This window comes from Acromyrmex echinatior, chromosome 4 (assembly GCF_024713525.1).
Source record: "Acromyrmex echinatior isolate Ae372 chromosome 4, ASM2471352v2, whole genome shotgun sequence".
In the NCBI taxonomy this organism is placed as follows: domain Eukaryota; kingdom Metazoa; phylum Arthropoda; class Insecta; order Hymenoptera; family Formicidae; genus Acromyrmex; species Acromyrmex echinatior.
The window spans coordinates 3,986,294-4,012,487 of record NC_141855.1 but is presented as its reverse complement, the minus strand read 5'-3'; the positions used below and the strand labels follow the sequence as shown (position 1 = coordinate 4,012,487).

At 31.7% G+C, this 26,194-nt stretch overlaps 1 protein-coding gene across 1 annotated transcript; it reads right to left on the bottom strand.

Annotated features, from left to right (window-relative positions):
- unpg (homeobox protein unplugged) lies at positions 1-23,932 on the bottom strand. Its single transcript, XM_011067498.2, has 4 exons — positions 22,272-23,932; positions 17,091-17,408; positions 5,529-5,842; positions 1-4,490 (listed from the first exon to the last, which is right to left on the bottom strand). Exons 1-4 carry the CDS (start codon positions 22,549-22,551, stop codon positions 4,026-4,028), a joined length of 1,377 nt encoding a protein of 458 aa, XP_011065800.1. The 5' UTR covers positions 22,552-23,932; the 3' UTR covers positions 1-4,025.
- Positions 23,933-26,194: the final 2,262 nt, after the last annotated feature.

Sequence of the window (26,194 nt, the reverse complement as noted above, 5' to 3'; positions counted from 1 at the left end):
TTATTTTTTATTACCTTCAATATCTTCTTTGGAAATATACAGTTTTTGAAAGTATCAATGTTTTGCAAAAAGGTGATACAGATTTCTTTTTTTAATAAATGAATTTCCTCGAGATATCCCATGATTTATTGGAGTTTTAATGCTTTAGATATTAAAAGAATTTAAATATTTTAACTTTAAATATTAAAAATGCTACATTATAAAAAGATCGAGTCTTAAAAACACATTTATTCCCCTTATCTTGGATAGATCTGCAGAGTGCCCTCAATCGACTAATCTGTTCTTTGCGATGGCAATCGAAGCCACTGTCACCGCCGCAATTTCTGGATAGCCTTCCGGAACGCGTCCGCGGCACGATTATTAGTTTTCCGCTTCTTCCGGAAGCCGTCGGCTCGTTCTCATCGACCGCAAAGGACGTGGTAACGTCGCCGTCCACAGCTCATCGTACGTTACCACGCTGTATAGGGGAGAGTTGCTCTTTCCGTGTCCTCCGGGTAGGCGTGGCGGCGTCGGGAGAGATGATTTATCCCTCGCGCGAGGCGCAGTAACTGCCGAGATCGCTGGCTAAACGACCGCGCCGGTCCTTTTCGTGTATTAACCGTAATGCACTCTGCCTTGCTATTGTGTACACTGTATACGATCCCGATCCCTCCCTCCTTCCCCTTTTGCTCCTATGAAATCCCTTCAACCCCCTTTTCAACCACCACTGACGATCTTTCGTGTTTTTCCACTTCTCATCATCTTCTTCTATATCATTTTAATATTCTTGTAAAATTTTTCCAGTATTTGTAAAAGAAATTTTTGATTGTCGTAAAAAATACAAAAATGTTACTTTATTGAGATTATCTCTGTCGTAGCTTGTTTTATGTTGTTGCTCTTTGCTTTTAAGGCTAAATTGTTAGTTAAATACTGTTACTTTATATTGTTATTTCATTGTCAGAAGTGACTCTTTTTATCTTTTTATTTTTAATATGTCACATTGATCCAGAAATAGCAAAATAATATAATTTTGATGAATAGTGTATATTTATACCGTAGTATGGTATTTCTATTCATTTATATATCTATTTTTTTAAGTATTTTAATATTATAATTGTAATATTATTGCAAGAAAAAATCATGATTGAAAAAACAAAACTTTATGATAACACTAATTTACAAAGTTTTATATAAAAATATTTGAAGACCATTTTTAGGATTTTTTACGACGTTCAGCCCTAATCGGTCATTGAAATATTTCCATCATCAGGTCCGATTTGTGAAATATAAGAAAATATATACAATGTAGACAAATTTTATTAAAATTATAAAATAAACAGAAGAACGTTTAATTTTTTTTTTTATATTTGGATTGAGTTCACTTATCAGAGTTCAGAAGCATTCCTCTCAACATCTCCGATAATTTTTCAATTATCTCAAGTCTTAGTAGAAACATTCGCTTTGATCATATTTGACAGATTCAATATTTGGAAAGAAATGCAATATCTTAAAAATTAAAATTAAAAGACTATATCTTAAAAATTCAACCTAATGAAATTTCTTTGGCGATTATTTCGAACTCAGCGTTTCAAAATACAAAAAAAAAATGGTTATCCTTTCTTGTATTAAAAATTATTTAAATTTTGTAAACTGGTGTAATTATTACGATGTCTCAAAAATAATATCATGTATTTTAAAAAGTATATAATTAATTAAATTAGATAACTCTTGTTGATGTGACGTATGCTCTTATTACTTACCTAAATAGAAGAGATCACCTGTCATCAATTATCGCGTTGGAATAAAAACTCAGTGCTCGCGTATTTCCATCGTGCTTCCGCTTCAAAAGTCACGGCTGTTCCAAGTCAAAGGAGGCTAAATCGAATTAGCCGGCTGACACATTGACGTGTTTTGCATCGTGTATCGTCCTACAGTTGCAGCGGCCTGGCCGAACCCGGCATATGGGGTCACGCCTACGAGGTGAACGAAGGGGGGTCCGGATTTTGGCCGTCGATCACTTTTAGAGGCTCGGGGCCCGCACGCGCCATAGCCTGCGAAAATGCGCAATCCGCCGATTTGGGACGACGAGGTGTTCCCATGGGAGCACCCGATGACGATGAGTCGACCCGGGACGGCCCCCTCGAGGACCGCGACGAAATTGTCAAAACAAGGCAAACGCTGGGAGCCTTCGATTAGCGATCTCCGTCGACATCGGAGTCGAAAGTCGGCACTAACTTGGAATATGTAATCTATTATTTAAAGCCCGTTACGTCGATATGCTGCACTTTGGATACAAGACTCTGGGAGAATTCGATATCCTGATTTTAGGATTAGTTACGTCATAATTTACTTGATTTCTAAAGATTTCTTATATCTTATAAGATGCATTAGATCAATTACGCTAATTATAGTCTAACTACCCGACTTTTAAAGCTCATACTTTTCCGATTTTATTGCAACAATACAATTTGTATAAACTTTCCTTAATATGTAAACATTTTTGGTTGCCAAGGAATTATGTAAGTGCCGTTTTTTTAACGAGTCGTCCTCCTTGATCAGAGTCACAGTTGTGCCGGGGGTGGGTATAAGAGGCAAACGATATATATTTCGGATTATAGTCGCACGTTTTATTGCCGACACGATATTACAACGTATGCAAGTCTATAGCCCAACGTTTTGTGCGCTTCCGCTTTATTGTAATGTTTCGCCGGTGTAATGCAGCTGCAATGATCGCACGGCTAATCGATACGCGATATCGCTGCCACGTAATAGTTGCCGGCCGAACTGAAACCCACTGCTTTAACGTAAACTATCTACAACAAGTACAAGTTACGGTGTTTATGCCAAGTTATCTACGTGTACGTGTATATTTACAAACTTCCAGGATTTGCTATTTACTATTTACAATGCGCGCTATATAAAGTCGGAACTCTCATTTTTAAAAAGTGCTTAATCCGAAATCATCTTAATCACCTTATCTTTTTTACGTAAACGATCACTTAAGGTGTTTTTGCACCTCAATTAAAAATGTTATTAATAATATATTGTATTAATTATTTTTCGATTTGTTAATATTTGAGAACATTATGGATATGAGTTCATTCACAATTTTTTCAAAAAAGTAAAAATTATTAAAAAAGAAAATACGTTAAATGATATCCATTTTATAACAATTCACATTTTTAAGCTAAGATATAAAAACTTCAGGTATTTAGTCCTATTAGGTCAAGAGTTCATTAAAATGATTTTTATATATTTTAGAAAATTTTAGAAAATTGGATGTGAAAATTGATAATTGGCTGAGAAAGCGAATTAAATAGGGAGAAAGCTAATATACTGACACATAATCAAGAAAATTAAGTTTTCAAAAACAGAAGAGAAACTATTCTTTTTAACTTAATAGAAAATAATTGACTAAGTAATATCAGCAAAAAAGATTTTTAATATGATTAAATTATTTTTATCATTTTCATTTTACAACTTTTAAAAAAGTACTCTTTTTGAGTTATAATGAGTTCGACGATTTTTTAAAGAAATATTAGATTATTTTGGCTAATTGATAGAGTAATGTTGGTATATTTATAACTCATATACTCGTATTAATAACTCGAAAAAATCACAGTTTTTGAGTTGTGTCACTTTCAAAATGAGGAAGTGATTTTATAATAATTACTAAAAATATAAAGAAGTTACTTAAAACCAAGAATATCAGAACAACTTCATACTATTGTTGCTTATGCACAATAGTTTGATTTAAAAGAAAAAAATATTCATTTCAGTGTGCTCTTGTCTGATCGAGCAACATGCACATAATGCAATAGATAAAAGTTATATAAGACAAAGAAAGAGTTCATGTTTATCTTCTTATAATGTTTCACATTTGTCATAGCCGTTTTTAATTTTTTGATTGATATTATATTCAATTTTAATGAGAACTCGACTTCATCTTATCACGCGTGCGTCTTACACCAGTGATCGATCTACCTCTATTTGTTCCTTTTATATTTTTCTGTCAAACATCCAAGTTTATCCGTTTGCGACGTTCACTACCTTCCGGAGGATCCGAGACCGGCTCGATGCGCTGGTACCGCAAAGGCCCTTAGACCACCCCCGACCCCGATTTCCACCCCCATGCCGGCGCCCAAAGGCGGCTGTACCTGACCGCTCAAATTTACTGATGTATTTACTAGTCCCAAAGCATCGCTCAACACCGACGACGACGCTCCCGACGAGGATCCACCCTCGCCCGAAGTCGGTCTCGCACGCGGTGCTCTCGCGCACTTCTCCAGATGATGATGATGCGATCTGACTGCTAAACGGCTCACGTGAACTGGTATCGGTACCACAATTCTTGTACCGGAAGTGTGTTGTCCCGTGGCACCATTGTGGCGTCCAGAAGCACTGGAGGCCGTCATGGCTGCCGCCGCCGAACCGACGCCGACGCCTCCACCGCTCAGTCCGGCCTTCACTCGTTTCCATTTGGCACGTCGATTTTGGAACCAGATTTTCACCTGCGCCAAAGTTATACATCATCGATTTTAAAGTTGTAATTTCTCTTATAATAATAGAAAGAAAGAAGTTGTAAGAAGTTTGTATGATAATGCAATTTGGTATAAATAAAGGAAAAAGTTAAAATGTATTTAAAGACATTGGAGTCTGTAACTAGACTTGGTGGAATATAAGTTTAGGATGCTCGCAAGATATCCGGATTCGATCTCTGGCCAAGATAATATTTTTTACAATATAATTATTTACAAATTTTAATATATAATTCAGCATTATGAATTTAACAATGTAATACACATTAATGCGTCCAATTAAATTTATTGTGATTGATTTGTAATTTTGTTTAAATTATTCGAATTGATATGATGTGCATTTTCTAAGATTTTCCGCAATTTTTCCTTTTTTAAATTTTTATTGCTTTAGTAATTCTGGTATTAATTAGTATTATTGTGAATTATTAATTATTAATATATCGTAAATTTTAATATTTCTAGACTTTTATGTAAATAAAAATTAATTGATCAATTTAATCATTTGTATATTGTCACAAAAATTACAAAAATTCTGAAAAAATGCGTATTATGAAATTCAATTTTAACAAAATTACAAACTAGTTGTTTTGATTGCGCCAATAATTCTAATATTATTATTATTGCACGATTAATTATTAACATAATATAATAGAGAGCGCCCATAAGGATCGTTTAAAGTTGGAAATTTCGAATAATATAATATTCTTGGTTCATGAATTTAATTAATCTCAAATGTGACTGTGTGCGAAACGTTCGGACATTAAGCTAACATTAAACAATCAATCTAAGATGCTAATAATCGTGAGCCGAAACGTTCGAACAATCGGATTAATTATAAATTATTAATATTTTAATATTTCTATATAAATTTCCTCTACTTTAAGGAAAATTCGATTTTATTTGAATCCGAATTTATTTTATGATCTTATTTTATAACTTCTAATTTGCTCTTGATATTAAGATCTAGCTGTATGTACAGCTCATCGATTATCACTTTAGTTTGGCACTGACCTGCACCTCCGACAGTTTCAATGCGTGCGCTATGTGCGAGCGTTCTGTTAGGCTCAGGTACTTCTTGGCGTGGAATTCGCGCTCCAGCTCGAGCAGCTGTTCCGAAGTGAACGCGGTACGTCGCCGACGAGCTTTGTTGCCACCGGCACCTGATGCTGATGAATTCTGTCCATTCTCTAAAGGCCTGCTAGGACTTGGGGCGGCATTGCTGGCACCGCTGACGATGCCGTCGGAAATGTCATGACTCTCGCCGGAACCCGCAGCTCCGCCACCCTCTTCGTCGCTTTCGGCTGATGCACGACCGTTCTCAGATCCTGGAACATATAAATAATTATATAAATGGTTATACATTAAATGATTATGAGACACCTGTCAAATATAATCTTTTATTTATACATATATATACCAGCTTGTAATGTAATTAATAGAATAAAATAGAAAGCATACTTTTGACAACGAAATAATGTATTGCAAAAATAATTTATATTACGTTTATATTTTGTTAGTAATATTCATTGTTCAATCGCTAATTACAAGGATAGATAATAAAGAATGTAAAAAATTTGCTTCTCAATTACCTCTATGATTAATCTATAACTGAGGTTTGTATAAGAGCAAATAATTGTATTTGGTATTTGAAATGTATAGTCGTCAAATAAAACTGCACAATTCCAAGGATTGAAATCCACGACTAACTTTCATGACATTAAGTCATCAAGAGAGTTTATCGCTATCGAGAGAACATCGCCGCGGTATGTATAGCCTGGCGGCTATTTAATATGCGGAGCAGATTGGTCGTTCCTTCATAAAAGTTGCGTTCTTCGATCGTCGACAACGTTTTCCCGTTCGTAATTTCCCGTACAACGTTTTTTTTCCCCCTTCATCCGCGAGACAGTTGAGCACGGCATGTAATATGCACTGAGATACGAAACAAAGTTACCACGGAGTTTGATGACTCCGTCGGTTCATTATTTATTGAAAATTATTCCTACAGAGCACGGTTATAAGTTCCACTCGAATGGCTCGTGTTCGGCTGATTCGACGATCGACTGAATGGGAACGGAAATTTGCGTCAACAAATGTCTACGACAGAAACATTTATCGAAGATTACTTTTGGTATCAAAGAATACTTTTATATAAAGAAAAGCAATCGACAATTTTAAACATTTTGTGTTGAAAATATCTCGGTTTTCGAAATAATTTTGAATAAGAAGACTATAATTTGTTCTCTGTAATAATTTCGAAATCGATTAATGCCACTGAGAAAAATAGTTTGGTTTGATTAAATAGTAATTCTGGTACAAAATGAACAAATCAGAATTTTCTAGTTAAATCTGCTAGAATTCTCTTGAGATAACTAGAATTCTGATTGATGTATATATTCTGGTAAAAATGAGAATTCTGATAGATTTACCAGAAATATTATATTAATCAGAAATTCCGGTTATCTCAACTAGAATTCTAATAAATTTAACCAGAAAATTTTAATTCGTCCATTTTCAACCAGAATTTTTTTCAATGTGTATCACAATCTATGTTATTTATATAAATGTAACAAAATCAATGCTATTAAAATAATGACTGTGTTAAAATAATAACTATAAACATGCTATTTGACAAAAAAAAAATTATATAAGATCCAACGGAGATAAATTAAAACTTATAGACGTGTAATACACATTCTCTCAGAAATGATATAAATAGAATCGTATAAGTTTCTTCTCGCGCGCTGTATTTTCTCCGCAACCGCACGTGATCAACATAACTTTTCCCACCGCAACGTGGCCAGGTCGCATGATCAAGAGCTGATCGTTATTTGCGGGCGCATTATTTCCTGCTAAAGTTCGTTGTCAACGGTCAACTCGGCTATGGTCAGCCTGACTTATTCATCGGCTGCGATTCGCGTCTTTCTTATCCGAAGTTCGCGGTCTAAACGTGCGTTTATGGCAGCGCGCAACTTTCCTCCATACGCGCGGCAGTTTGATGCACTCTCTAGTCGTTGATTTATTCAGAAGGTTTCGATTAGGCGAGCGGAACGCTTCCGCGAGCGTATACGGGCGTTGTCCCCTGCCTGTCTTTACACTTCGCGCCGGAATCGAGCGTGTGGATCGATTCACGAGAACGATGTCGTTACATCCTCGTTTAACGGATCTCGGCATGGCGAGGCTTTTAAGCCACACTTTTCTAACGAATAGAATTATTGGAGCGAGTCTATAACCCGAAACTTAAACACGACATTGGAATTGATGGTTTTGTTTGTTTGAAACTGCCAATTCGACTTTCTTAGGGTGTGATCCACTTTACGCTGCAAATGCTTTAAAGCATTCTCTGATTGATCAATTCGTAAAACTTTTTCTTTTGACTAGTCAATGAAGCATTTGCAGTGGATTGCACTCGTAGTGAGTAGGTGAAAGCGACAAAAAATCGGTGAATAAGCATATGAGTCATAAAGAAAGGCTTCGTTTTTTTCAATTGAGAAAGGAACTTCTAATGAAGAAATAAAAAATTATATATATTCAGGATTCAATGAAATATGAATTAATTCGACATGAAATTTAAATTGTATCAAAAATTTCTTTTACTAGTTTAAATGATTGATTGATATAGAAAATATTGTAAAAGGGATATTGAATTTTAACTAAATATGTTAAAAGAGATTTATGCAACATTAAATAATTTTGCTGAATTATTATATGCAAAAAAATATCTATTGTGATACATTAGAAGAGAATAATACATACATACATAAAATTGATCAATTTTTAAAAAGTAGAATAATTTGATCACTAAATCGATCAAGTTGCAAATTTACCCGCCAATTACACGAATACGCAACAGATTAATTGGGTCGCGGCATCTTTATCGATTTCACTCTAAGAAAAGCTGTTGGTGTAAAAGTATCTGTGTTCAAAGTAATATTAAAATATTATCGATTTGCCGTGCACACATATACACATACACATACATCTAACAATAATCGGTTAAAATAGTTGGTTGTTCCATAGCTCATGTTTTATTTAACCGCTAGCAAGTGGTAATTATTGAAAACTGTCAATGACGGAGCAACCGGAAATCAAATCATTTAACGATCTTCATCACCGATTCATCGCCAATGAATCATCGGTCGTTCATGTCTAATTAATTTTCTCTATCTATTTGATTTTGCTGTTTCCATTTTATCAATTGCTTGTTCATTAGCTGATTTCCGACATTTTCTTCCTATTTGAGAATAAGAGAGAGAAAGAGAGAGAAAACAATTTTAATATTTAATATTAACCCTTTGTGGACTATATAGAATCTTCGTTTGGAGTCACCCCCTTTTGTTGTATATATTGCTTGTTCAATTTTTGTGAAATTTGGCTGAAGTAATTTGATATTGTCTTATTCAAATCTGAGATCAAAAATGATGGATTTAATATGGTAGACAAAATTTCAAAAAAATATAGTTTGATTATCATAAAAATCGGGTTTAAAGTATTAATTGTGATGTAACATTAAGTTTCCAATTTCGCTTTATTTAAAGCTCAATAGTACTAAATAAACAGTTAGTATACTGAGAAGAAGATTTCCAAACTGACTTTTAAACTCTGATTATAAACTCTACAACTCTACTACTAAATCCTCCTTCACAGAAATTACTATCCTTTTTCAATATGTCCAGGTTACATTCAAACTCAGAGATAGAATCAAGAATCTCTTAAAATCGATAATTATTTTTAATTTGAATTTTAAAATTCTAAATTGAAATTAAAGCGACTTCGAAAACTTTTAGGAAACAAGATCTTCCATAAATTATTTTGTTAAAAGTTACGAGTTAAAATGTAGCAATATATAATTATATAATATTTATAAACAATTAGAATTGTGAATTGTAAAACTTTTTGAAATTTTCTTTCTCTAAGCTTAAAGTTTTTAAAATTCTTCAATCATAAATTATTAAATTTCTTAAATAGATAAATATGATTTATTCTAAAAAATTCTTAGATATTGAAATTTTTATATTTTTTGAGTCTTTAAAAGTAATAGTTTTTTCTTATATAAAAATTATATAATTTTTATTCTTTAATCTTATTTTTCAAATTCAAAATTTAATTCAGATATTATGATTTTTATCATTAGTATTACTAATCCTTTCAAGATTATCATTTTAAGATTCTTAGATCTTTTGCTATAAAAAAGTTTTATGACATAATAAGTTCATAATAGTAAATATAGGTAATTCATAATGATAAATATAATAATAATGAATACAATAATAGTGAAATTAATTAAATTATCTTGCTGCCATAATATTTCGCATAATGACCCGAGGTTTCGATCGATCGGCGGAATCGTGCCAATCTCGGTATTGTTGTTACCAAAAGCACTATACCTTTTTTTTTTGCGACAAGTACGGTGCGGTCCTTCACAAACAAGATGCGATCCTCCCATATCATGTCGAACGCGCCACAGGATCTCCGTACTTGGGCAATGAATAACGAAAATTCACGAACTGGGGAAACTGCGAGAAAAGCGAAAAAAAGTTCGAGGGTCGAGTGCTATCGTTCGAGTTGCAAGTATAGGTAGCAAATAGTGAGGAAACGATTTATGCATTTGCAGTAAAGTGCAATAACTCTCATTACACTGAGAGATTGTGAGAAAAAGACTACTTAAAAATTTATTTGTGAGGTACGATATTTATTTGACTGAAATAAATTTTTATTCAAATACGGAGAAATAAAATTTATTCTTGACAAATAAACTATCTACAATATTTTATCCTTTATAATTAATAAGACACACAAAGGATAGAGATTTACAACTAATATATTTCACGAAAATATATACTTCACAGAGAAACGTAGAATTATAAGTCTTCATACAAAATTTATATATAACCAATAAATGTCGAAGAAAATATTATATTATATGTACAATAATATTTACATGCGAATATTTCGATTATTTTTTGTCTTACAATCAGAGTAGTTTGATTATAATTATATCAACTGTAAATTTCTTTTCCAACCTTCTTATAGTTTCCTCCAACAAGAATCTATAATGTTATAAATTGTAAATCAGCGTTGAAAAATTAAAGGAAAAAAAATTGTGAAAAATATGAGACGCTTTACATGATATCAGATAAATACATAGTTCCATCTCGTTATATAGATACTTTTAGACATTTATATCTCCATACTTCGTACCTTTTTTGCTATTTTAGTAACTTGGTGATAAGGTTTCAATAGCCACGTGCATTTCTAGCCGTGGGGGAAATACGTCCGGCTTATTAAGCGTTAAGAAGGCAAGAGAGATTCGCGACCTCGTTCTGGAATAATTTGCTCGATCGTGGCCCGATATAGCGCCCGGCGCGATCGATCGACGAACCTCGCCGGAAGCAATTATCGGGATCGGGCCAAAGGAAACGCTCATTCGCTGCTCGCGTATCACTTCGTGAGTGTATTTTTGGATGTGAGACATGAAATTTCAATCGGGCTTATTAACGGGTCGCTCTGTCAGTTTGCTACACGATGACGTTACCGAACATTGCGACGATCGATATAGCGCTGCGCCAGTTCATCCGTTTCTTCTTCCTTTTTCTTCCTGCATGAATCGCATGCTGCGAATAAAATATCTGTCTGTATTCTCATGGCCGTACGTTCAACAAAGGATTAAGATACAAGAAGAATAAGCCGTAAATGAAGTGATATATAATTGCCTGAAGTATTTTTTGCAATAAGTTTGTTCGGTCTTCTCTCTCTTTCTCTCTCCCCCCTCTTTTACATTATTGTAAGATACTAATAACAGCATTATCAAATTGTAATTGTAATACTTCAGCTCCAACTTATAATGCGTTTCAAATTCGACAGTAAGCAACGCATTTTGGATATTAATTATAAATTCAATCAAATTATATTAATTATTAATTCATCAAAGATATATTTAGAATTTACATATTAAAATACTATTAGACAAAATCTAACATCAATTGTATTGACCCTTTCCTTACTTATTTGATTTATTTAAAATAACGTAAAAAACGTTTGAGTTTTTTTACATATAGACACATATAGAGTTTTTTTATTTCTCTAAGTTCTTCAGTATCAGAATAAATCTCTTTCTATAATATAATTTTAAGTTAACAATTGAAGACTCAGAGCATGAGCAAGAAAGAAAATGTTTATAATATATAATTTAATGAAATAATTATGTATGTTTGATAAAAATTATTTTGAATATAAGAAACAAGATACAAAGAACTTGTCACCAATCATATATGCATTGTATTAGACTTTGTGATTAAAAGAAGATGCAAAATATTAAGTAATCAATTAAAAATATCTGTAAAAGAATATAATATATGTATGTTAACAGCTTTTCTAGTAAATTTTTGATAATTGCTATTTCTCATTGCTTATGCATGTTTAATCATCAGATCATAAATATTTCCAATTCTGATGTTTAAAAGCAACATTTTTGCTATTTCATTTGAGAAATTTTAATCCATTGGCTGATTACATAAAATTTATCGACAAATTTCTTTTATAAGTATGTCCTCAATTAATTATGTTGTAATATAATTGCTATATTATCTAGGCAGTTATAGGCACAGGTTATATACCGGTATCGTTAATTCTGCAGAACTGGCACATTATAAATATCGCACGACGCTCAACGTCGGCGTCGTAGCGGTTCTGGAGAATTGATGGTTTCCATTCACAGCGATGCGACAATCATTTTATTACACGTTACTCGATGAGCCCCGTCCTTCATATAATCGCCTTCAACTCGGTCGTCGTCCTGATGGCTATGAATGACGAATGACGCGCTCTAAAAGATCCTTTCGTCTCGTACGCCAAATCGAAATATGATCCTTCCGCTCGTCTGACGCGTGATACGTTAATCGGCTTCCCGCCGTAGAATCGGTGAGTGCGATTAAAATTCAAGTGGCATTCGATGATTATCTTCCTGTATGCCTTTTGAACATCATCGAATTAGATTCGAATACAGTGCGGAAATAAACGATTACACTAATTACCACATAATTTGTTCATTTGTGCTGTAGGTAGAAATTAATAATGCAAAGTTATTTCTGTCAATGAAATAATATTAAAATATTATATTTCGTGTATTACATGAAAATTTTGAAATAAATTATGACTATTCACGCATTAGTTTTAATTTCATTTAATGTAATTAAATTGTGAATCTTTTTAGATAAATCACAGAAGTTAATTTTAATTTATTACAACAGCCTCTGTTATAATAAATTAAAACAAAGTCAAAAATTATCAGAATATTAGAATCGCATATAACAACGACTATATAATTTCGCAACTACACAGAAATAAAAAGTAATAGATAGATTGCTAGTTAATGTTAAAAATATTTTATTTTTGTAAATGATATATAAAAATAATTTTATTTTGTTTGCCGTAAATGTCATTTACAATTAGCTGTCGTGTGACACAATTTAATTCATCGTTTCAAAGTATTATTTTATCTATTGGTGAACTCGTTATTCGATTTCGAAATGAAACAAGATTTTTATGAACGATCATTTGATTATCTGAAGCGACGGCGAATCGAATCGTTCTGCGTCGCCGTGAATGGAACTCTGAATTTTGCATAGGTACTCAAAAGCTTCGTTCGAGACTTCCACATATCCAATTCATGCAGCCAGGTTACGTGTTCTCATGATGAAAACGCCGTTAACACACTTTCTGTCGTGTCACATCTGGGCCATTGATTAATAATTCGCTGTTGAATATCGCGAGACTCGTTCTCGTTTCAAAGTACTTATCTGCTACTAATTCAATCTTCAATATATCTATACGATGTTCGTGGATTTGATATTTTCGTTCTTCTCCGTAATAAAGTGTAAAATGGCTCATTTCTGATTCTAAGAATTAAGTATGTATCTTAAAAGTTTAATCTACTTTCTAAATAAATTATTTATCTGCACATACAGATTTGTGAAATACGAGTATATCTTCTTTATTAAAAAAAGAATAAATGTTTTTTAATTATGTAACTTAAATTTTAATATATTTAAAAATATATTATGTAATTGCATTAAAAGGAATACAAAACTATTTATATAAAATACATTACTTTCTAACATATTATTTGTGTAAATAAAAGAATTTAATATAAAATCTTTTTAGTCTTTAGTTGCAAAAATTATATAATCGAAAATTTCGAAGATTCCAGACATTGCAAAAGGAAAAATTATTTTTAACTTTTCGTCATTGGATAATAGCTTCAGTAATCGATAAGATCTAAGCTACGGCGTTGTGTATTTATGACGCATCGTCTCGATCGACGATCGCATTAAAATAACTGCTTGTTCGTGCTTGTATAAAAATTCAACGGTGATCAAGAATAAAACCGATCTCATTCAAAAATAGCGCCATGTGTAGTTGATTGCGTTAAATAAGATTTAATTCTGTTATTTAGTTTCTTATATACGTCGATTATCTACAACAAATCATCTAACAGTTTAACATCGATTTGCGATTATTTTGAGTTAAGTAATTATTTTATCAAATATTGCAATTATAAATTATACATAGTTAGTTCCAAATTATTATAAACACATTTAAGAAAGATAAATTGGTGATGTGCTTTGTATTTCGAAATTTGAATGCGATTAAATATATAATACATAATATAATTCATTAAAATGTTAAAATTCTTGGGTGCTCCAGAACTTCATTTTTCAAACTACAGTATTTAATTTTGCATAATTTACTTCTTCATTTTAAAAATACTTCCATTATTTATTGTTTAAAACAAAATTCAAAAATTTTTATATTAGAATTTATGATTTTTGAAAAGAACGATTTTGCTGGAGTATCTAAAAATTTAGCTAGGTACATCTGAAAATAATTTTGTTGGACCATCAAAATAATTATGTAGGTTGCTAAACTTGGTTGCTAAAATGCTAAAACTTTTGCAATATTGTCATCACGTTTTATGTAATTATTTTCATAATCCAACAAAATTATTTTTAGATCTGTATCTAAGCAGATGTTTTAGCACTTTCTGTGTCTTAATATAATTAAATTTGACAATTTATACTTTATTAATTCTAAGAGATCTTGAAGATTTCTATTTTTAAGGAAGAATTAGAAATTGGAGAAATTTATATTTTTGGCGCATACAATTTTTGCATCTACGTTAACTGCTCAACTTTAGACTCGAGATTCTGTAAATTCGTGACTCGCTTTCGGCATCGTTGAAGTGTAAATCAAATCAAAGTCAAATCGACATTTTAGACTGTATATCTTCAAATCCTTTTGTTGAATCTTTTTTCATTTCTCTGATTTTTATCGACAAGATCAGGATCGGCACTCTATGTGTTACGCGAGAACGTAATGCTCGCACGTAGGTGGATCGCGACGAATTCGTGGAACGTCGCGATCGCGCCTCATCACGTCGTGACGATCGACGCACCGGTTCGGCACGGTGCGTCATAAATGACCGATGACAGATTCCCCGAAGCCATTTCGTCTCGCATACGAAATCGCCGCCGGGCGGCGGTACATCAATAAAAAGTGTGTCCGGCCACGAATAAATGCGCGCGTCTGTACACCATCGGAATTGTCCCCACGGAAATACGTGATTGGCGATCGGCGGTCATGTAGATATCCTTTAGCTTTCGGCGGTCAAACGGCGACGCATTTAGAGTCTTCCGTGAAATACCGTCAGTCTTTGAAAAAACTAAATTTCTTGCCTCTTTTGAGAGTATCACTATTTCAAAATAAAAGCTGTGTGCACCTTAATTATTTTATTTTATTATCACTTACGTATCCTTCCGTCTTACGTTAATCTATCAAAAGTACATTTTCTATTTCACTATCCTAACCTGTGGCATTATTTTTAGTTTACTGAACATGAATAAAGAAAATTGTGACAAAATAAAATTATAATTGGTATAATTCATAGTTTGTCTTGATATTTAAGACTATCTTAAGTGCAATCTTAAAATATCACAAACCAATAATAGAATAGTATTAGAGTTTTAGACATTTATCAAGATATTACTCGGTCTTAAAATAAGAATAAAATATGAATTATGAATATTGGATTGTCTATAATGGATAATTGAATATACAAAGACAGAGTTGTTTTCTTAACACATTAGAAATTCGGCTAGAATATATGTACTCTGAGATACCACGCGTATTGTTCATTTATACGTACCTATACACATACAAGATGAGATCAGGCCACAGGAGCGCGATAATTTATGCATGCTACCGTGTATCTCGATCCTTTGCGGTCGATCGTAGCGACGGCGATCGTGACCAAAGACACGCTATCTGAATTCGTAAACGTTCGGTATTCGGATCTACCGATTTCTCCCTCTTAGCGATTGGATCATATCTCTTTAAAGACTACTTTAAAGACTACTGATTTAGCAACATCTATTTTTGCATGACTCAATGTTAATTATTGTATAATCTTATTATGTGTGTAGCTTAATAATTTCTTCATAAAATATCTAAAGCTGTGAAGATGTATTAGGTGTTGGAATTAATTCGTAGCGTTTTACAAGTGATGGGAAGTACTTTCATTAATGTATTTTTTAATGCTCATGTGAAATAAATAACATTCTTTCATTAAAAAACGCTACGAATTAATTCCAACACCTAATATATTGCCACAAGCACAGGATGAATTTATTTATTATGCATTAGCAATCAAGTAAGATCGCGGAAATTACAAATCAAATTAAAATTAAAGAATCTATTTATTGATCAATTTTTGTTTTTATTTAAATATCTCTCAAAGAATCAAACTCTCAAAATTTCAAATATCACTCAAGATAAAATATTCAAATTGCTTTCAGAAAATAAAAAGCATTTTTTTAAAAGCATTTATATAAGCATTTTTGATATACAATAGTCATCTCACTAATTTGTGAAAAGTAAATATTATATATTATAAACATCCATTATTTCCCATACACATACACATACATATATTTTTCACACTTTTAAATTTAATTTTTAAAGATAATGATATAATACATCTTTTCAATAATATTTTGTTTAACTTCTAAATTTTTTAAATTGTACATTAATTATATATTTAGATGATTATTTTAAAAAAGATTGAATATGCAAATTAATTTTTTTATTAAAAGAAAACCATGTGCAAGTTAATCCTGACAACACTGTGATAATCCGTAAAAAAATTATTTATTTCTCCTGCGCGTAATTATCTCCAAGAAATCAAAGAACAGAAAGAATAATTTTATTGAAATGTCTAAAAATTTAACTATAAATGTTGATTAAAAAATAATTTTGTTAGACTATAAAAATAATTATGTTAGACGTTCAAACTAGTCGCTAAAATGTCAACTTTTGGCAGCATTATCATCATGTTTGGACTTATATAATTATTTTAATAGTTTAATATTTAACTAAATTTTTAGATACTTCAGTAAAAATTACTTTTTCTATGTATAGTTGGTTTGTAGGAAAGTTTCTTCAGAAATTTTTCATTTTTTTGTGATTATACAGTTTTTAAAATATTGCCTTAAAGAATGTATAAGTAGATATTAAACTCACCGTGTCGGGATTTAGAAAGATCGTGAGCCGGTGATGCCGGCGAACCGACGCTGCCGTCCTCGTCTTCGCTGTCGGTGAAGCTACTCGGTGCACGCTGATTCGTGACACGACGGCAACCATCCAGTGCATAATATCCCTGCGGATGACTGGATGGCGGTATGGAGGGCTGCGACAGTCGATTCTGATGCAGTTCCGGGTGAGCTGGGTAGCCGGTGGACGGATGCTGTGGCGGCAACATCGGGACGCCGGATGCACCGCTGCCACCGTACATCCGCATTGGTAGCCAAGCACTGTATAATCCGAGTGGCACGCCGAAACCTGCACGGACAATTTATAAAGGAAAGCCCCCTATTATGAGATAGGCGCCTAATATGAGATAGCGGCGTTTCTGCTAAACTAATAAACGCAATCTATTGGTTCCATCATAAATTTATTGCTCTTGGATTGAAAACTATTTAGTAGAAAATTCATTATTAGATCATGGCAGTAATCATTGTAAAACAAGATTTTAGAATTTGGATGTCTTCAAGTTTCATTGAGATGAGCCTTTAAACCTTGTTTATTATTTAATAAATAAAAATTTGGCAATAAATTCTTCATGTAGTGATAAAGTAAGGTACTAATAGAAAGATACGGGATATGTTGAATTATTTGATTACAAAAGTTAGATTTGATGATCGTAAAACTATAAGGTGTGGAAATCGTAATGAGTATTTCTAATGTGAAATAATATATACTCCTGTTATAGTGAAAATCGTTGCTAAAGTATAAATGTTATTGTAATAATAAAAAAAACAACCGGCATAACCGCCGAGCGTCTATTTCTGAGTGCGATGCTTGATTCCATTTATCCTGAACATGAGTTCTGAGTACAATCTATTGCATGCTCACTTTTTGCGCACGCTGGCTGTTTGTTTGTATTTTAGAAACATTAAATAAAGTTTTTTTTAATTGCAATACTGATATACTTTGCGTTTTATTATCGATTTCTTGGGACATTTCATATTAGAAGCATAATTTTTTGACTTTGCGATTTGCTCACTTTTTACATTTCTTTAATTAAAAAAAAATGGAATTTGAATTAAATTTTATATAACGTTATCTTAAAACTTATTAAATTCCCTTCAAAATGACCTATTATTTTTTTAAATTCTATAGACTTCTACCATTTACCCAAAATGAACTCGGTATCTCATAATAGAGGCATTTCCTCTAATTGATGAATTAACAATCGACAAATATAGACAATTAATTAGATAATGATGAAATTTCAGGGTTATGTCACAAAATTATGTAAAAACAATCGACCTAGATTTTGATACACACACACACATTGCTTTTAGATATAATGTATATCACATTATTTTTAATTTTAAAATATACATCTTAATACTGATTTAATTATTTTAATTTAGTAATGATTAATACGTAATCATAAATATTTGAGATAAATTGAATTTGACTATATTGAATAAAGTCGAAAATGTACTTTTGAATTTAAAATGATCTATAAATTTTTCAAATAATTTTTGTAAGCATATACACATATTTCATTATTTTAATTTTTTTTTAAATAATAGAAGGTATATTTTTCAGATTAGAAGAATATGAAATATAAATTGCAGTAGGTTTTAAAAATATTTTCCTATTTTTGTAAACAATCTAATTAATGAGAAATCCGTCCGTTATCAATAGTATCTAACTGTAATAAAGTAATAATAATTGATAAGCGAATGGAATCGTAAGGCAAATTGAATTTTACATTTCTATTTATTCAGTCGTTCTATGCAGTGTTTCTTTATAGCTAAACATTTATTTTTGCATCTACTTGCCATTTTTTAAACGCATGTGTTCTCGATATTAATTCATTCTCGTTCATTGTTCAATATATTATAATTTTCTTCTTATTATTTAAATTCTAATTTTATATAAGCTACAAGCGTATGTTTATTCTTCTTTACTAAATTTATAACTCAATTTTCACTTGTGTTGAAATCTGGGAACGCGTCAATTGCAACATTACAGCTACAAATTAACGTGTAATGACAAAACTTGAAACTAACTGTATTTTACAGCATTATACTACGTAAAATGATTATAAGACACATAAAAAAAAACGATAAGTTCGATAAGTATGTACATAGTTCAAACGAAGGTTTGAATTATGTACATATCCGAGATCACAAATTATAGTCTGCGAAACGTCACCAGCACCTGGTATCTTTTCATGTTTTGGAACATTGATTAGATACTACAGCGCCTTTGACTCGGTAGAATAATATTTCACAATAATCGTGTTATAATATCTTACAGCAATCCTCTATATACGCAGTTATATTTCAATTATACTTTATTTTATATGATAGTTTTTATCAAAATTGCCAATTTTGTTAATTTTAAAAAAGGCATTCCTAATATATGAGACGCATAGTTTTCTTACATAAGGAAGTCCGTAACAATAATTGTAAGATGTAACCGTAAGAATTAATTAATCACAGTCGAGTCAGTAAAATGCTACTTAAGTTATTTCTTATAATTTAAATTAAAAGTTTGTTAAGTAACACTCATTTTTACAGAAGATTATTTTTCTAAGAAGGTAAAAATGCATACTTTTGTGTTTTCTCTCAAGAATACATAATATAAAAAAAATATCGCATATATATTGTATATAAAAATGTTAATAAAGTTAACAATGTTAATTAAGATAAAAAAAGCATTCCCAAGTAGCATAGCAGCGCTAGCAAAACGATTATATGCGCTTTTTTAGCGCTTTGTTAATTCTTTATAACTGCTGTGTGCTATTTGGGTTTATTTTTGAATAAATATAAATCTTTATAAATAATATTAAAGTATTATTTTAAAGTATTAGTCTTTATAAATATTTTATATTGAAGTATATTATACTGAAATATTTTCTACATGCATAAGTAAATAAGTTTTCGACCGATGGTCGATCTAAGCACAATCAATATGGAGCTAGAGTCAATAGCCTCGGCTAAATTTTTAATTTTCACTATTAATTAAAAATTTAAATACAAACCATTACAAAATATATAAATTGTATCATCGTTATTATCATCTATATACGCAGCATCATTGCTTTTTTGCAACAACTACATATATGATCTAATAATGAATTTTCTACTAAATATATTTCACACTAAGAATAATAAGTTCATGATAGAATCCACATACTTATTCATACTCATAATTTAGCAGAAACCTCGCTAACTCATATTAGGAGCATAATAGACAACTTTATATATCCAGTGTTATGTCAAATAAATGTAATTTTTAACATATTCATTATTTCATTGGATTCATACATGTAATACTGTAACCTGTTTTAATGTAATTACCCCACATTTTTTTATGTACTGACACAGTCAGTATTATAGAGTCAGTTATCAATGAGCCGTCGGATTAATGCGCGCCATAATTCTCCCGACGGAAGATGATATTCACGAAATTATTTAATGCGAAATAAGAGCACACGTGCAGATATAAAGAGAGAAATTACAAGATTAGAAATATCGTAAGGATGTTCCTTGGAAAACTAAGTTGTATGGGATCGTTCTTTAATCTAATTTAATAAAAATATCATTTAATTTCTAACAATTGTATGTTAAATAAGGGGAATTTTTTTCATTAAGTGAGAGTCTTAAAATAGTTATGAATTTAATATAAGCAAATGTTAAATTTAAAAATTCGAAAAGTTTATTTTTTATTTATAGTCAATCAATCGGAAATTTGCATGTGAAGGATTAAGTAACGATGTGAAAGTGTTGTTTAAATAATAGCTTTATAAATTAATAAAAACTTTAATTTTATGAAGAACTTCACGATTTATTTCAAAGAATTATTTCAATAAAAAAATCATTTGCTTATTTTATATAAATTATTTTTTATAATACACTTGTTAACAAAGTTATCGCAACATAAATTTATATTAAAATTTTGCATAACTTCAAATAAGCACATTCTATGAGAAAAATGGTTATATTTAAAAGTTTTTTTTCATTCTCAAGGATAAAATTTGTACTTTTAGAAGCTTTCAAATTTTTAATTCCTTACTTCCGTTCATTACCTTTTCTAAAGTAAAGACGTATTATGTCTCCAAAAATTGCATAGTTTGGATCGAATGATAAAAATTAGGCCACAAGAGCCTGCATCAGAGGTTGCATCACATACATGCACACCCACACATACATACGCACGTACGTATATAATGTGCAAAATCTGAGTAGCAACTTCTTCTTGGTGGGCATTGGTTAATGCCAAAGTTGGAAGTAATTGAACAAAAATGCATGAGTAACTTTATATTAGAAAATACGCCGTATCTTCGCAATGAACTTTATTTTCAAATATGACCATTTTTTATGAATTATTTACGCTTACTTGAAATTATGCAAAATTTTGGTATAAATTTATGTTGCGATAATTTTGTCGATGAGTGTATTTGTAGTAATACATTTGTCGTAATTTTATATTTTTTATTAACTTCACATGTCTCTAGATTAGAGAAAACGCTGAATGAACTTCAGATACTAGAAATACGGCAGACGTGTAGATGTAACGCGGTCTGTTCGCTGCAGTTATCGATTGGCGACATTTTTATGTATTTGTAGCCATCGTATTTTAAGCTGCCGTCGCGTCGCGACGCTAAGTTTTTACTTACATCCGCATCTTTCTCATCCAAAATTATAAAATAATTTAACATAGTTATATAAATTTTTAATTTCTTAAAAGGTAATAATTAAAATGCTTCACGTAATTCATAGACTGTGTTACAAAATTCACTGTCAACGTTACGTGTAATTATAAATTTTCAGCACTGGCAATGAAACACAGCATGAAAATAAAAAATATTTTATTTTTAAAATCTGGCGTTCATATAAAAATTCCCTCTCCCCCCCCCCCCCAGCAGCACGCTGCTTTTACGCCTTTATATATAATTTTGATAATATATTTATAATACATTTATAATGAAAACGTGTTTCGCCGCTAAAAATTCTGAATTAATCAAAAGCATAAGATTCTGACCAAAATTCAAAAATGTTTTGGAGAGAATGAAATTTTAAATAAAGAGAACATACAGTTTTTTCGAAGACTATTTTTAATTTACTACTTTTATTAGTGTCGCTTACTCAATTGTATATCGAGCTGGAAGAACGTTCTCACCTGAGGGTAGCGTGCTCGCCGCCGCGGTCGCCAGGTAGTGCCTCTGATAAAGCTGGTATTCCCGGTCTCGGTGCTCTTCCTCTTCGTTTGTCCGATCGTCTCGCATTATGCCACCGCCACCGCCGGTATCGTGATCTTCACGCGCGTTACCGATCAAACTCTCGATCGTGAAGGGTCGCGGTGTCGGACGTCGCGCGAGCTTTGGCTCCGCGGCCGACGACTCCAACTCGTCGCTCGCCGAGCCGACGTCGAGCTCAGTTTCCTCTACGCTCATGTCCATGATTCCTTGAACTTGATGGACCAGCGTCCAAAATCGAACGGGATCGATCTCAATCCGATACTATGTGTCGAACATCTTTCTTTTTCATGTACAATAATTGCCGTCTCTCGTGCAGTCCGAAGTGTTGTTAAATTAAGAATTAATATGCTGTGTCTTTGTCTTTTACAGAATTTCTTATTGCGGCAGTACTTAAAGAAGGTAAATTGCCAATTCAATTGTTGTTGTGTATTAGATAAAAATAAGAAGTGTCAGCGTGTCTTTATTCAAATTGTCAACGTTGAATCAAATTACAACATTAGTTTAAGGTTGTCAATCGGTGTTAAGGTGCTTTATATTTATTAACGATTGTTTTATAGTACTTTGCTTTATTTCACTTGGCGTAGTATTATGTTTTGCATTACAATAGTTATGGCACATTTTATAATGAGCTTTAATACTTTAAATAATCGTTGCTATCTGTTTAGCAATTATCTTTATTCGATTTCTTCCTTTACATAATATAATACGTAAAAATTATTATTAATCTATTATCACACTATTAAATTTTAGTCTTTTAATTCGGTATGGCAGTCAGCGCGTTTAAGGTAATTCTTTTATATTTCACGATAACTTCATAGTACTAGGAGTCACTATAGTTTCCAATATGCAAACCTGCATTTGACACATAAATCAGTACTTTGGCACTGGTTACAATTTTTTAAATAAGATCGAACAAATTTAAGAAAGCTTAGTTTAGATTATTATTATTATACTTTGTTACTATTAATTCTTTGTTGAATTTCTTGATTTACAGAAAAATTACTAGTTATTATAATTATAGCACAGATCCGTTAAAATTATGATGTCAGGGAATAGATAAGATCTGTGTCATGTGAAAAATTGTATTTGATCATTGAAATATGTGAGCTTCTTCCACGTATTATGACGGCGTTAAATAAAGCTGACACAGTCATAAATAATTAAATATGTCTGGGGCAATAATGTAATATGAAACTCCTTCGGGCACTTGTTAAATTCTCATGCTGAACGTTGTATCATCATTGATTATGACATAAAGATCAATGCAGAGAATAATCATGCAGAGAATCCGGCAAGTTCCAGTCATTAAGAGCGTTTGCAGAAAATAAATATAAATTTGTAATCACACTCGATGAGAACTTTTGGAATTGTTTATGTCCACCAAAAGTTTTTCTTTTTCATCAACTTGATAACTTCAATTATGAACATTTTTACACCACGTTGATGACGATGACGGCAATCACCGGACTATACACTGCACACTATAAAGGTATCGGGAGGCAACCGTATGACGCACGGGTCGACGGGCGACTGCCGAGGGTATAGAGCAAGGTATTTTAATTCGTGATTCCTCGGCATGCGCCGTGTTCCGATGTGGTGGATGGCGTGGCATCGTCGTACCGACTTTTGTCCGATCCTGATTGGTCGCATTCGGACCAACAGCATCGTCCGGCCGCGCCTATCGTCCGCAGATCCACCATCTTGGTGCCAGGTTTTAATCCAAAGTACTTGCATTCGGATGCTTTGAGATTGAAAACGGTGGACAGTTCAGAACGATCATGGTATAAGATCTATTTTTAAATATCATCTTGTTTAGACAGCGTGATAATGCAATTAACTAAATAAGGTGCTTAAAAGATGAATGACGAAGCTATTGGGAGTAACTTTCAGAAACTGTCGAGAATTCCTCTCAAGTAATTTTGAAAGTGAAAAATTTTTGACAGTCCATTCTCTAAAAGTAAGACTACAATTACATATACATAGAAATTTACAATAAAAATAATTGCGTATTAACATAAGTTATTCTTCGATAATTTCTTATAATCGACGTAGTAACAGTTTAATTTTATACAATACTTAATATATTCATAAAATTGTTTTTCTCTTGGATCAATGAATTGTTTTCTACCAATAACCCATTAAGAGACATTTAATTATTGCCATTACTAAACACAATAATTACGTGCTTTATATAATACGCATATTATACTGTTTTACTATATTGTAATAAATAAAAAAATTCCACAAATCTCATACATTGAGATTATGAAGAACTAATGAGTAATCTTTAAGACCCAAGGAAGTTTTGACAGGTAATTGACCAATTACGCTGTTTCTGAAACATGAAGCGATCGACGTTAACGAGCTTGCTTTCTGCCGCAGTCTATTTTGTATCCTCAACGTGTTCCCCATTAAGTTATCCTTCATGCCACCCCCGCAGGGTGCTTCCTAACGAGCACACTTATCAAAGCTGTTGTCTTATTTCATCCATCGGTGAGGATATTGACACGTACTTATTCTTAGTATGTTGTTTGTCATTTGTCATCTAATTGCCAAACTTTTTTGGCTGCGTAATAATTATTGATTTCTTCTGTTGTGCCTTAATATTACAGAAGAAAAACATTTTAAGAGTTTTATTTTCCAGAATTAATTATTTCAGCAAAAAAACAAGGTATCCTTTAAATCTAAAAAATATCATTCAGAATTTAGATAATGAATTTTCAATACATTAGCATTTCTATATAAAATAATTTAATTATGTTATAATATCATAATACTAATTTAATTTTTTTTTACAATTATATTTTCTTTGATTATATTTTGATGTAAAAATAGAATATTGTAGCGCAAAAACTAATTTTCTAAGAAAATTTAGTTACTAAATTATAAATTAATATACGTCAACGTCATTAGAAACGTTACACGTTATTTCACGCGCGTCTCGTGCACGTTGAATTTTAGGATGGATTACACCCACGCATCGTTTACATCATAGATGGCTCCGAACCGGCTAATCGATGCATCACTACAGTAACGATACTATTTCGATACTCGTTAGCATGCCGTCACTTTAATTAGATCTCAAAATTACACAATATACATCACTTGCTCCTTACAAATACTATATCAATGCTTCAATCTATAATACACCTATTTAACATCTTTATGTGTGTATCTTAATTGTATGCATAATCAATGTTTGTTTTATAATAATAATAATAATAATAATAATTATTATTATTATTATTATTATTACTAATTAGTACAGTGTTATATAGGGTTTCTAGCCAGGCTTAGTGTATTCCAATTAATGGAAAATACCTTTAAATTTAATTACGAATTATATTTACTCCAGTATTTATGCATTATGATGAATGATCATATACAGTATTGTCAGATTTAATATATTTCTAATTATATTGCCACCCTAGTATTACATTGTAGATAAGATAGTAAACAAATAAAAGAGACAAACAAATATTTTTGTATCCTTTGACTTAATCTACATTTTTGTCATTAGCTGTACAATTTATTTTTGCTTTAATAAATACTGATCATAAATATGATACATGATATGATTAAATATATTGCATTAATTATTACACTTTGTTATCATTATTATTAATATTGACAATTTCTCTAATTAAGCTCTAGAGAGATTATACAATTCTATAACAATTTTTGATAATAAACTAATAATAGTTCCTTAGTTAATTATTAATTCTCTTTTATGAGTTTGAACACAACGGATGTAGTTTTATGAGCTGCCTTCAGAGAAGTTTATAGCAAACGCTTGTACTTATTTGCGCGACAGAAAGGCGGAAATAAGTATCGGTAGAGCTGA

Coding starts and splice junctions, on each gene's coding strand:
- unpg (XM_011067498.2), bottom strand. CDS start 22,551: ATGGACATGAGCGTAGAGGAAACTGAGCTCGACGTCGGCTCGGCGAGC. Junction 5,843..17,090: donor TCTTTCTAAATCCCGACACG/GTGAGTTTAATA, acceptor TATATGTTCCAG/GATCTGAGAACGGTCGTGCA. Junction 4,491..5,528: donor TGAAACTGTCGGAGGTGCAG/GTCAGTGCCAAA, acceptor ACTTTGGCGCAG/GTGAAAATCTGGTTCCAAAA.